Genomic DNA, 14,615 nt, shown 5'->3' with positions numbered 1-14,615 from the left:
TTAATGGGAATTTTGTGGATCATGGTAACTGCTGGCCACAGAACACATGCTAATACGAACAGGGGAGTAGGTGAAGCGTATCCATATTCACATACTAGGCGATATTTGCCACGGTTTTTGTTCACTCGTACGAATCGTCAGTAGCCAAATCAGCTGTCTACATGCTGATGCCGGAAAAGCAAGGAAGTTATCGTACTCTCTTCTTATTGCAAGTGTTGTTTTGAATCTAATTACATTTGTGCGTGACTGCAAATTCAGTTTAATCTTCCTAAGTTGTATAAAATATATTTGGTTGGCCCTACACAATTCATTATGTGTATGATGCATTAATCCAAATCATACGTCTGTCAATTCGAACTAACCCACGTCGGTAGTTGAAGTGGGTGCCGCTAGGGGGACGGTGGCTTGGAATATTTTGGAGCAAAAAATATCCAAATAAATTTTGAAAGGCGCCATAGGGCCGGGATCCAAGGTGAGGGGGAGATGGTGGAATAGTGCTACAAGCTCTAAGAACTGTGAAAAGACAAATCGGAAGTGCTATAGTGTTGTGTAAAACCCTTCTTCAGAAATGGGGCGGTGTGTGAGTGCAGCCCGTGCCTAACTCTTTCGACCCAAAAACGAAAAAAAAAGAGGAAAATGAAAGCATAGAACGATTAATCCAATAGATGGTGTTTGATGTCCGCGTCGCCACACCCGGCTCTAGCAGTCTTTCCTCGGTATATGTCTCCCAAGGTATGTATATGATAGCGTTTGATTCATTTTGGTTAATGCGGTGACTGAAAACTTGATAGAGCAAATTGCGGCTATAAATAGGGGGAAAGGGCGTATGGACTGGCGTCGGTGTGGCGCTAATCTTGCTTCGCCTATGGTTTCCTCGTCCTTGTCTTCACTGAGCATGTTTGTAGTTCTATGTAGGGAAGAATGATGGTTGTGGTGGTGGTGGTGGTAGAAGTAGTGGTGGTGGTAGCTTGTGTTATGGTGATGAATGGCGGGTTCACCGAGACTACCACAACAGCAATTTTTGTTTTTTCGTGCCCCCAACAGCAAGAACGCCACCACCACGGCCCCCATACGGCTGTACCCGGTGGGAGAAGGAGAGGAGTGGGAGGGGGGGGCCATTCAACCTTCCTGTCGACCAGCCTTTGCTACCTGCCTACCCAGTTGCTTACCTACGAATTCACTTGCCCACCATCGAGACTAACCCATCTGTATAAGCAGCAGGCGTGACCTGCTTGGTGTTAACACCGCTTTATCAACAGCAGCATGGATCAAAACCATTATCACCATGCACCATTTCCATCACACGTAAAAATGTATGTGTGAAAAAGCACCATATCTGTATACCAACCATCCACTAACATACAGAAGTCCCCATACAAACACCTTATGCAACACCTGCTCCCAAATAGAATAGAAACACTGCATTAGGTACTTGTTTCACACACACACACATATACATACATACACATACAAACAGACACATACGCAATGCTTACATTCAGACACGCACAATTCCCTATTACAAGGTAATACACATGCTCACACATACACATCCAGTCCAGCCTTCAACACACCACCGAGTGGAGATATAAAAAATTACTAGTAACACAGCACCTTTAACAAACAAACTACATGTACACACGCACACATCACATACTCATACACGCGTAGACACGCGTGCACATTTACAAGCGAACCCATCCACTCGTCATATTTTTGTATTAGTCATCACGTAATCCAGTGAGTACTCGTGAGATGAACTACACTGCATTGATGTCCAGTACATCAGCAACCAGCGATTTACTTGAAGTACGTCTCATGTTCCAGCCTAAGAACTACCCACCCCTCATAAGTAGCACACACACACGCCATCATACATTCCGAAGATACCAAGAAGGACATTGCTTTCGTGTCGATAGACCTAACTAAAATTGTCCCGAGCAGAAAGACACCACATACCCGAGCCAACAACCACTGCCGCAACTTGTTTCAGTACTTTTGCCAGCTTGGTCTTGACCCGTCCACCATTATTATCTTGTTCCATTTGAAGTTAACCACACTCTGGCATTTTCTTTTAACTCTGTTTGACATTTCCACTCAACATTTAAGACACAACTACTTAGGATGCATCATAGGTTTCCACTGGTAGATGACTTGTAACATTTCAACAGACTGCACTTGAATTGTGAACAAAGTTGCCTGTGCTATCTAATCCCCCTTAGTCACACTATCCTTCATGGTCGGTCAAATCCCATGTTCCGTAAAAATGAAAAAAAAAGATCCCGGGACGGTTGTTGCACCCCGCTGCATCAAACCTTTCGAAGTGACTTGTATCCTATAACCTCTTGGTCACGTCACCTACTCTAGCTCCAACTCTGCTTCATGACTTTATTATTGCTCTTTCATCAAACTTCAGTGCGCTACCAAAGTACGCCCCCACCACGCCTCGGGAACTCGATCGTACCAACAAGCCACCAGCTGCTTCGTAGGATCCACCATTTCCAACAATCGTGTTAGCTAGTTCGTCGCTTTCCACCAACCCTCCGCCCCTCCCACCCCTCCTTCCCGTTGCCTGTGTACTACTACCACCACCTCCACCCACCCTACACTCGCGCCCCATCCCCCACCTCCACCGTACCCCCCTCCTCCTTCCTTCGTCTCTCCAACCTTTGCTCGTCTTCCTTTATCCATCTCGGAACTCCTCCAGTTTTTCGCCATTTGAGGATCTTTTTAATCCTTTATTTCGCTATGTTGTTGAAGTCTTGAGCTTCGCCCAGTCGTGCCATGATTTCGTCGCTCTGGTTTTGCCTTTGCCTTTGTCCCGCCTTCCTCGCCCTAACCCTATCCCAGACCCTTGTCCTAACTCCCACCCCCTCCTTCCTTGCTCTAGGCCTACCATTGTCGCCTTTGTTTAGTCCAACTTGCTCAAATCTTACCCGTATTTACCTCACATCGGAACCCTTGTTCTTCCTTGCCCTTTGTTCCCGACTCAAATCTAAAATTTGTTCCCGACTCAAATCTAAAATTTAATTCCCCCCCTCATCCTACACACTTGTTTCCCTTCCAACTCCCCCCCCCCGTTCGCCAACTCCTTTATATGGTTTACACTTAACTTCTGTATCTGATTTACACTTGCTTTGTCTTATCCCATATTACTTTCCCCATACCCTTGCCATTCCACGAGTCGTTCACTTCTATCCCCTTCACACAGCCGTTCCTTTTCCACCCCAACAGTTAATCCGTTTCTTCGTACATGAACCATCGCTTCATAAGCCACCCCCCCCCCCTCACCTCTCGCCTGCCTCTTGAATCGTGATCCAGCACCCGCCCGGTGCCTCCCGCTGCCTCTTCCTCCTCATCCACTCCACTCCCGAATCAGCTCTCCTCCTCCACAGTCGTCCCCCTCCACAATCTTCCTCCCGTAGCCCCGCGGGCCATTGCCACCCTCTTACCCTCATTACCGGCTCCTGCCGCCTTAGTATTCCCTACCTCGTCCTTTCAAGCGCCTCTTAGTTTTGCCGACGGAGTTGGGGGTGGGAGGGTCACATTCAACTCAATAATCATCACTTGATACTAGATAGCTGCTTCCTCGTGTGGTGCCAGTAAGCGACTTTGGTTTCTCACAGTCGTCGTCTAATTACCACCACATTCTCATCACCACCACCGTATGGTTCTTTTGTCGCATTAACACGAACGGTTTTGTCGCGGATAACACAGAATGATTTGATTCACCGACTCGTGCTAGAATGGAAAGTTACTACCATCGATTAAGTCCTCTATACCAGTAGCTTGAATGATTGATTTTGTTCTGGGTGCATGGTGACGTCAATGTGCCTTATTTAGTTGATGAGAGGTACTCGGAATAAAGGAGTTTACGTATTGCATTTTTACGTGTCGTACGTTGTCAATATTGTTTTCGACTATCACCAAAACACATCCTGTTCTGTTGTCTTTTGTGACTTCCAGACTTGCCCCCCATATATATAAATATATATATATATATATATATATATATATATATGCATATATGTATATCTATATATCTATATATATATATATATATATATATATAATTTGGCTTCGTTACATACTGTAAACGTGCTGTCTCTTGCAAAATTTCGGCACTTTGGCAGACCAAACTTACGTGTTTTTATGTGGCTGCTCATCCGATTTTTATCAGATGTGGGGTGGAAACAAAGGGAGGTCTGGCTTGACCAAGACCATTACACAGCCCGAGTCCATTCCCTTGTTGGGTAAAAATATCTGGTATTAAGTAAAACAAAAATATATGAATTGCATTACGCTCTCACGCCAAGGATTAAATGCCGTTCCTTATAGAACCCTGGGCAAGCTCGTATGTACTCGACCTTCACCTTGTCCATTCACGACCCCACGAACTCGACTTTGCTCATTTTACTCACGAGTTCTTTGCCACCGACCTTGACCCTCGACCTTGCTCTCGCCCTCCGAGTTGTTGGACCTTTCCTCCTACGCAACCTCCGTTATTCCGATCTGCATCACCCCCCGACGTAATGTCGACATCAGTCTTTCTTCCTGCCATCCCCACCGCACCATATTTCTTAGACCAGCCCCCCACCCCCTACCCTCACCCACCTGGTCTTCACGCGCAGCACCATCCTTTCTCAGTGCGCGCCACCTGAAGCTCATTCCGTACTTCAACTTTCCTATATTTTTCACATTCTTTGATCTTGCTCAGCTTTGATTTTGATATCAACAATTGATTCTACTAGCCCCTCCTCGCCTATTTCACTTTTTCCAGTAGAAGTCCAATCTTCACTATTTTTTTCGATTAATAAGGATTGAAACCCAAATCAGTACATGTATTTGGTTTTATTTATACTTTTATAAGAATTATATTGTATAGTGCCATCTCAAGTTATTGTAGGTATACATTTTCAAGATTTTAGCTGACTATATAATAATAAAAATCATAATACGAAGAATTAAACATATGTCTGGCTACTAAGATAAATCATTCAATGTTACTGCGCCTAGCAACAATTGTAACAGGTGTTATCTGTGTTTAACCAAATCTCACTCAAAGGTTGGAAATACGTCACTCAAACTCAACATTCAGTTAATATTTACTATTATACGACATATATTTAAAAAGTTCATTGTTTATAGAAATTTTATTATGAAATGGCAATCCTTTATTTGCTTATTTTACTTGGAGATTGTTCATAGGGTGAAACGAAAGTGGACATAAAGTTACAGAGGTGTCTTCCACATGGATGTCTGTAGCAACACCTCGGTATTGTCAAATCACACCTTCAGATATTTTCAATCCATATCCATGTATGATAATAACTAGGTAATTCCAACGTGGTCATTTGAGTTGGGTGGAAGACGAAAAAAAGAAAAGAAAAATGTATACGTGTGTGTATGTGCGTACTGGCGACCGAAGCACTTTTGCATAATGCGTTAGGACTGTTGGGGCAGGTAACGGTCATCGCTAGGAATAGAAGTGTTCGGACTCGAACCCCTGACTAGGAATACGAGAGTCCCACACGTGATTGTGCCACTAACGTACAACATTAAGAGGAAACAATAGTATTTCAGTTTGATGCCGCCAATTTAGATCGTAAATTGCCATGTTTTACACTTTGCAAAAAGGAATATAGATTTTTGCACCCTGGTTAATTTGATTAATAAAGTAATTGTTTCGATAGCATACATAATAAACCCTGCATTCGGTTTAAGAAATGCAGGGATTGACAATTTTAGGTTGCCTCTTTGGAAACCCCATTGTTGAGAAATAACGGAAATGGGGGAAAAGGGGGTAAAAGGCAAATAATGATTGGGGATCCCGTTGTACGAAAATGCTCATCATTGTTCGCTGCTCTACCAGTTTTGTTCCTTGATACAGCGCCTCCCCGTTCCGCGATGTCATCTACATCGTTAGTTTCACCTACTCACTCCCAACCTCCACCACCACCACTACTCGAGGCAAGACGTCAATCGTTCATTCATAATGTCAACTCGTTGCCATGCTTCTGGTAGAGGTCGTCATTATTATCAAACGGTGTGATACAGAAACACTTGTCCAAAGCCGACAAACCTTGCGTTACCCAGTCATGCACGCTTTGGTGCATCCATAAAGCCCACCATATCCCGAATCCCACACCTGCCAATGGTTCTGATGCCATTATCACATTTTCCGGCTTGTTCATTATTGTTTGAATGCTGCACCAAAACTCCCACTATGCCAGCGTCACCCGCTCAGATATACGCCTGCACAATCTCTCGTTCCATTTCCGTATTACTAACAGCATTTGTAAAATGTTCACTTTTACAGTTTTCTATGTGGGGCCGGCTAGCTATTTTGGCGCCTTAGACGAGATCAGAACTTGGCGCCCCCCTCTTTCTGCTCTTTTATTAATTGATAATAGCACTTATATTAGCTCAATCGATTTCAGTCGATAGTGGCAAAGTTCGCAAACAGATGTCACTCCATTGCAGAACATTTTTAACTAACATATTCTTGATTTCTCTCTCTCATGGGCGCCCCCTTGCGGCAAGTGGCGCCATAGGTGATCTATAGCCTATGCCAAAAACAGGTTATGTTTCTCTGGAATACTATTTTGCATTTCATGATCATGTTTGGCTTCAATCTCGAAGGTTCTGGTTGGGTCTGGAACAGCTACTATCCATTACTACATTCCCTGGTTATCCAAGCATTCAGGGCAAAGACGACAGATGGTTTATGCTGCAGCAGAGTCCTTGTTGTTGTAAGCTCCTTTTCATGCCCTATGGCAAACCTTATGTAAATAATTGCTTTGTTTTGTTCAAGTATATGGCACACATTGGATGTCGTTCCATTTTACATCCAGACACTCTTACAGTTATTCTCTACTTGGTATGACTCCTAGTGGGTCACTGTTCCACTTATATTTATACTTTTTTATTATTATTTTTAGTTCTATTACTTTATGTTAACCATTGGTAATAAAATAGGAATGCTCTACTCATGTACATTGGGTAGCTTGGGCATGTATGCTTCTTCACCTTCACAGCCCCCATGAAATAACCATTTTGTTAACTTGTTACTGAAAAAATACTATGAATCCTGCATACAAACTCATAAACTGTGGGCATGATAACTAAAAATAAACCACACTATACTACTAAATTCCCCAATAATGGTCAGTACACTATTCCACCTTTAATTATGCAGTTACAAATATGAGGAACATTTTGCAGATAAAGAAGTACCTCTGCAACAACAAACAGTCACATGCCCAGTATAAAACTGAAATGACACCACTGCAGCTGTCCGGAATTACTCAGGACACACCCTCTTACCATTACCATGTCGATACATGCCTTGCTGGTGTAGTGGTACTGAGCTTGCCCTGCTAACTAATCTTGAGTTTGGTTCCTGCCTAGGGCTGAAAAGCGTCACCACCACCACTTGCAGGTTCCTGTCATCGTCCTACTTTACACACGCACACAAAAACTAAGCAGAAGAAAATTTAAAACTGTCATCAACACAGTAGACCATGCATGTAATGTATTATAACCTACTCGCAAACAAACAACACAGTTGTCTAGGGTTTCACTTGCTGGAAACCTAAGGCAGTAAACCTTTCTCATAAAGATGATATTATAACTATTACCAATGCCAAAGTAAAGTTTGCCATTGCCATCAAAGCAACAAACCTTACCTATGTCATCACATCAAATAATTCAGCAGATGATATAACTCCTCTTCATGAACCACATAACTGCCATCACCCACTGTGAGTCACAAGCCATGCCACCACAGCTGATTGTACTAAAACCACACAACACCCATCACAAGCCACAGAACTGCTGTCTCAAGAAAAAAAAAAAGACAGCAAAATTTGAAAGGGTGCAAAGAGCAATGCTGAAGTGGATACCAAGCTTGCAAAATATGTTATGCCTGGAAAGACTGGGAATGAAGGAGGAAAGAAAGTTAATTCAATCAGTTTGTTGTTGCAGATCCCTCTTGTAGGGAACCCACAGCATACAGGTAATGTGCAACAGCCACTGGAGTGGCCCACAAATTACTCAAAAGAAAATGTTTTGTGTTGTTTGGAAAGGGTGAGAGAAGGAGCAGTGTAGGATGAGGTACTCAGTGTCTTCTGTATGTTGATGACCTCTGGGACAGTTTGAGTCTTGTCAGGGTATATTCTCAGTTGGCACTGTTCCAGCATAGGGTGATGGCCTGAACACAGTTGTGCCAGTGTGGTGCGTACTTGTATGGGGAAGGTTTTCTCAGGTTGATGTTTGTTGGGTTACAGAATTGCAGGAGGATATATACGAGTGTTTTATTAAAATCAGGGTATTAATATTTTTATATGTTGTAAGATACTGGGGACTGTAGATATTTGAATAGTATTTTGCTCTCTCTCCTCTCCTCTCCTCTCCTCTCCTCTCCATTCAGAATGTTGTGCTTTTTATAATGTGAGGGATGGATAGAATTGGCAGCTCTTGTGTAGAGTTGTGTGTTTATCATTTTCATGTCCTGCTCAATAGGAAGAATTTTACTTTTCAAGTCCAGATGTTCTGTTATTTTTTATGCAGCCAGTTATTATTCTTGGATGCTTTATTTTGTCGTTTGTTGGACATAGTTTTCTTGATTGATGGGCACCGTGCTGTGTAGGTTAGTTAAGTGTGGTTTGTACGAGTTGCTCATACACAGTGATTAATGCCTGCAGACCTGTGTTTGCTACTGATGCTTTAGTTTCTTGCTTGTCTTTACTGTCAGTGATATGCTCAGAAGGATGTATGTGTGTGTCAAAAGTGATGCCCATTATCTCGGGTTTTTTGTCAAATGAAAGTGGTTGACCATTTAGTCTGACTGTTGGGTACTTCTTTGATTCAAGGGAAGTCATGGGTCAGCACTGTTACCAATGATTTCTGAGAAACTGACATTCTGTTGTGTTGGCCATAGTTCTAGCATATCAAGGTTTATTTTTGTTTTTGGGTGCTATTTTTCAGTAGCTGTGCTGGCCTATGGTTGTTAGGTCAAATGCATAGGTGAGATTTGATGTATAAGGGTACCTAAGGAGAAGTATACTCAACAACAAATGTGATTGCATAAAGTTTGTATGAATATGGAACAGGTTTCCTGTAAAGACATTGTACCTTTACTATTACCAGGGCATGGGTCAGTGATTGAATGGGAATTTATTGATAAAAAGAAAATGGAATTGAAGGAAATCTAAAAAATAGAATTAATTGAATTGTAATTGATAACATGGAATTGATGACAAAAAATATACTGTAGTATGTAATTAGTTGTAGTATACAGGATTGAGTGGTAGAATATTTTCAATAAACATATAATTTTTGTTAGATTAATGAAACTGTAAAATGAAGTTGAATATGAATAGAAGAATTTTTTATAAAATATTGACCATAATGAATTGGAATTGCAAAGCTTGAACTGAATTGACTAATTCAAATTATATTCAGAATTGGAATTTATTTGATAATTATTTGACTAAAGTCCAGTGAAAAGTATTAGAAGCATTTTTGTTTATCTATTGTTACCATCTTATTATCAAGTGATGATTTTAAGTTCAAGACCTTGGTGCTTTATGGTTAATTTTTTGGGCAGTGTAATGGTAGAATGGCATTGGAGCCCTTGCTGATTTGGCGAGGTATATATATGTATGTGTTCAGATTTGTTCAAGAATCAATATCTTTCAGTTTAGACTTTGATGGATGCTGGGTTCTCTGGCTGTATGGTTTCAGGATAGGGATTATATGTGCCCTTTTCCAGATAGTTGGGTTCCCATTGTGTGACCAGGAATATGTCAGGGCTTTTATTGTTAAATGCTTCAGATAATAATTTAATAGCTTGTCCATGCCTTCTGTATGAGAGTTCCTCAGTTTATTATTGTTATTACCATTATTATTATTTATTTATTTTAGAAGATTGAGATAACATTTGTGTCGTGTTTCAGATTGTGTTTGTTTATGGTATTTCATTGTTGTTCTAGTGGTGATATTGTTTTGCTTCAACAGGTTATGTGTAATTTTGTGCTTGTGTATGTCTTATATACCTAGTTTTAATATATTATGTTATAGCTATGTTTATGGGGTCCTGTTTCTTTGCCTCTATTCCTCAAACATTGTGTGTATGTGTTTTGATTGGTTATTTACCTGGTTGTAGTATGCATGGTTGGAGCTGTGTTTATGGTGTTCCATCACTGCCTCTGCTTTTAAACTTGGGTTTATTTATATTGTTAACTTGGATTATATTTTCATCTTACTTGCTCTACATATTATGCATTTGTATAGAAAGCTATACTTTCTAACATCTTTTAAGTAATCTCACTTTTCCAAACTTTTTACTGTGACCTCTTGTTGATCTTTGATCCTAAGCAAATCCTCTTTATCCATTTATTTTATTTATTTATATTTTGACACCTTGATAGTCTCTACACTCATTTTCCATGCGCTGAAACCCTTTCTGTATTCTTTCATCAGCCTTATTTGCCATCTCAAGGCGCTGGAAAAAGAGCTACTTTTTAGGACAGATGAAAGAGTATTGGAATGGTTTGGGATTTCGGAAAGAATTAGTAAAGAAAGACTACCAAAAAGAGTGGAAGGCAGAGGTGGACGGAATGAACTTGAAGGAAAGACGGAGGGAGGGTTACCATGTAAATGAAGCTTCTGCATTGCTTCTGAACCAGGTAATGGGCAGGGAACAGGGATGACCCTTTATCCATAAAGAGCTAAGATAAAACAGAAACAAATAGGAGTGGGATGCATGCATGCCTTGGCTGCCTACCTCCCTTACAAGGATGAAGAAACATTAGTACTGTATATAGATTTTTTTTTTTTTTTTTTTTTTTTTTTTTTTTTTTAATTATAATAATAATAATAATGTATTATTATATCCTAAGGTGGGAGGGAGGGTGGAGTGGTGTGGAGTGTTTTCGGGGATAGAATGGGTGGGAATGATTTTATGCCTTGTCCTTTTTGGCTACCTCCCTGGTAAGGGGGAAAAAGCCTTGGTGTATGTATGAATGTATTATTATATCCTATGCATCATCTTACCAGTCTTGCTTCTGCTCTTCTTCCTTCCACTTATGTCTGGCACATGCTTATTCACTCCCAAATTGTATATGTAAAGAAATATTTCTCATTTCCTCATAGTTCCAGTAGTATTCATGAATTCTTCCCAGTGTGCTTCTTCAAGGAATTTCTTAAGTCCTGAGAAGTCTGCTTTTCTTGCCCATGTAATTCATTTCTTGGATCTGTTTCTTCATCCATAGGCTGAAATTCAGTTGTTGCATGGTCACTTTTTCCAATGGAGCAAAGGTAGTTAAAAAAGCTAATGATGTTTGGCTCTTTGGTAGGTAGTGAATCAAATCTTGTGGGAATGTCATCTCTTCAAGGTCATTTCCTTTACCCACTAGGTAGTTGTTCTCCATTATGACTGGAGGCTGTGACTGGTTTCCTGGAAGCTGTGGGTCTTCTACAAGAGAGACCAGGGGCAGTGGGTTGATTGATTGATTGATTGCTATATTTAACATGGTACCCTAGGAATCTGCCTTGCCACTTCCTTCCCATTCCTTCCAGTTGACCTCTCTTCAATTAGAATCTTGAATAAGAAGACTACTACTATTTTTATTTATTTTATTATTTTTTTTTTCCTCCTCCTCCTCGTGATTTGGATGATTTTTAACTTTTCTTCTTGTCCTAGGTTCCAAAACTTGCAGTTACTTCATTTGCCATATCTTGTGATTTAAACTTCATTTTAATTGGACACAAGTCATTGCTCTTGTACTGACCTAATACAAACTAGTCATCATTGATCAGTTGCATCTCATTCCCCATAATCATGGAGGCAGTTCCCCTAACCTTTTGCATCTCATGCTCCTGGCATGCCTTACATGAAGTAATGTGGTCTTCCCACCAGCCAACAAAATATGTGGTTGTTTACCTAATTTTAGCATACAGGAAAGAATAAATCATTCATTCACAAGATTGTTTCCAGAAAAGACAACCCACATTGGAGATGAAGGGGTCAACGACAGACTTCATGGTTGGGGGAAGTTTGGGCAAACCTGTCAAGAGGCTGTGTAGGAACTTGCTCTGACATACCGTGGGGACTGGCGCTGGCATGTGACTGATGATGAAAGGATTAATGCTTGTGGAGTCTTGTCTCCTATTCGCCACTGGCTACAAAAGCCTGAATTATATTTTCAACTTGTTCCATACATCTACTTTTTCTTTTTCTTTCTAAGACCTCTTGTTGATCTTTTATTCCACACCAGTAAATCCTCTCAGTCCATTATTATGTGTGTGTGTGTGTGTGTATTTACATAGTTTTACTTTGTAATTTACTGGATTGAAGCAATGCACATGGGGTCCAGTCACATTTTCTTCATTTATCAAACCTTGCCTTGAATTCTTTCATAGTGTTGGCTTGGGTATTTTTGTCTATACTTCTATGTATAAAGCTTCTTGACATTCTCTCTCTCTCTCTTTTTTAATATGACCTCTTGTTAATCATTCTTCTCATATTAGTAATTTTTCTGTCGGCTTTCTCCAAACTCGCTATCAATCATCTTTATTGTCCCACCTTTCTTCATTCTTCCAAGGTGGATTATTGTTTCTTCATATAGCATGGTTAGACCAGTGATCATCTTGGTTGCTGCTGTTTATATTCTCTTAGTATATCTTATGTCTTTCTTGAAATCCATGTCCCAGATGAACACAGAGTGAGTAGCTAATGGACACCTTGTGTCAGATGTAGAGAGGTGTAGAGTTTGCTGGGACAAATACAATATTTTAAGCAATTGTACATGGCTAATCATCAAGTGTCCAGCTTTCTGTGGCAGGTGTTCAGATGACATTTGCCAATCAACCAATAGATGAAACTTCCCTCTCTAATTGATGCTAAAGGCTGTAAGTTGAAGGGTGGCAAGGCAGCTGATATCTGCCACAGAATTGCTGAAAGTTAGAGGTGAGGCCAGGATCAGGCTGCTCACACAGTTGTATGCCATTAGTAGTTCACTTCCCTCAAACTGGAAAAAAGGGGGCTGGTCATCTCTGTTGGAAACCAGGAAGAGGGGGGGGGCAGCAAGAAAGCAACAATTACATTGCTTACTGTGCTAGACAAGGTGCTAATCTGTCTGTTGCTCTCATATCTTTTTCCCATCTGCTAAAGTTTAAAGGCCTGAGCAGTCTGGGTTTATGCCTGGTTAAGTGAACAGCTGATTGGATTCTAATGCTTTGTGTTCTTGTGTAGCCTGTGTTATCTCAAAAAGGCATTGTTGGATGTCCTGGGGGACCCTTGGAATTCTACAAGAAATATTGATCTGATGTCTTGCCCATATTCTGGCACAGAGGTGTGTTTGGCTTCTTTCATGTTTAATTTAGTTAGGTGAGGTTCATTGTTGCCTCAATCCTTTTAATACTTTTATAAACGGAATAAAGTTATTGATCATTGTCATTGTGAAGTATTGGCAGTTTTTGTGGTATTGTTAAACGTACTGTTTGCAGCCCTTGTATCACATAACAGGGAGGGAAGATCACTTGGACTATCTTTTGGATAGACTGTTCAGTCTGTCTGTGTATGTGGCATGATGTCTTGGAAATCTCATATCATGGTACTAGAGTGCGTAAGTCATGGTTTATGTAAGGAAGATCATGACAGAATTGGCATGGTCCAGAGTGTATTGTACTCGCATTCGTTCAACCAAAGTAAGAGTTTTCTATATACATCCAAGACGATCAGAGTTTGTTGTTTTTGTTCCAGTCTTGCTGCAATGCTGTGAGACATGGACACTGAATGCGTTAGTGAAGAGGCGTCAGAAAATTATGGGTTATCGCTGGTATGGATTTATGGGCATATGGAACGCTTCCCCTATGTTTGTCCTATTTACGTGGGTGTCTCCTGTAGAGAGAGAGACTGTGAAAACTCAAGGGAACGCCCACAGAACTCGTGGCGGGAGCTGTTCGACCGGTCCTGCCGAGAGCTATTTGGAATGGGAAGAATGGCTACAAGGGGTCTTGCTTGGGAAACTGTGGGGAATGGCATCGGCGCGTGAATGAAGCGACGCTCCTCCCGGCGTATATCCACATTAATGACCTTCCGTTCCACCCCTGTCGTACTCGTTACCCTTCCGCATTTTCCGTACTCGCATCCATCTTTTATACACCCGTTCTCTCCTTAACTTCTGCAACCCTCTTTTCTTCCCTAGTTCCTCGTCATCATCATGAATCTCCCTATTGCAACTTCCGTATCTTTTATCTTTCGAACTTACTCCCGCCCCTCATCGCCCCCTCCCCTCCTCATCCGCTTAGGTTTCCCGCCCCTACTCATCGCTTCCTCCTCCCATCCTTCCTTCTTCCTTCATCATTCCTTCTTCCTTCCTTCCTTCGTCATTCCTTCTTCCTTCCTTCCTTCCTTCGTTTTTCCCTCCTTCCCAATTTCCCACGCTCCCCATATACCTTCTTTCATTCCTCATTCCCTTCTCCCATTCCGTCCATTCGTCGTCTATCTCTTCCTCCACCTTTCTTCGCCATTTTTTTCTTGTTCATATTTGTTTTGTTAGGTTGCAATTTGCCGTCCATGGAAATAACGTCTTTCGTTATTTTTTTTT

General features: G+C 41.2%; 1 protein-coding gene across 1 annotated transcript in view; it reads left to right on the top strand.

Moving 5' to 3' along the window:
- The first annotated feature begins 375 nt into the window (after positions 1-375).
- LOC143040071 (uncharacterized) overlaps positions 376-14,615 on the top strand; it is a 59,223-nt gene continuing 44,983 nt past the window's right edge. The window contains exon 1 of the mRNA XM_076210726.1: positions 376-732. Within this exon, the coding sequence (XP_076066841.1) occupies positions 676-732 (57 nt within the window). The 5' untranslated portion in view covers positions 376-675. The remainder of the gene's footprint in view (positions 733-14,615) is intronic.

This window comes from Oratosquilla oratoria, chromosome 27, assembly GCF_046742065.1.
Source record: "Oratosquilla oratoria isolate Oo_2021 chromosome 27, ASM4674206v1, whole genome shotgun sequence".
Taxonomy (NCBI): domain Eukaryota; kingdom Metazoa; phylum Arthropoda; class Malacostraca; order Stomatopoda; family Squillidae; genus Oratosquilla; species Oratosquilla oratoria.
Note: the sequence above shows the minus strand (reverse complement) of the source record. Positions and strands in the feature narration are given on the sequence as shown.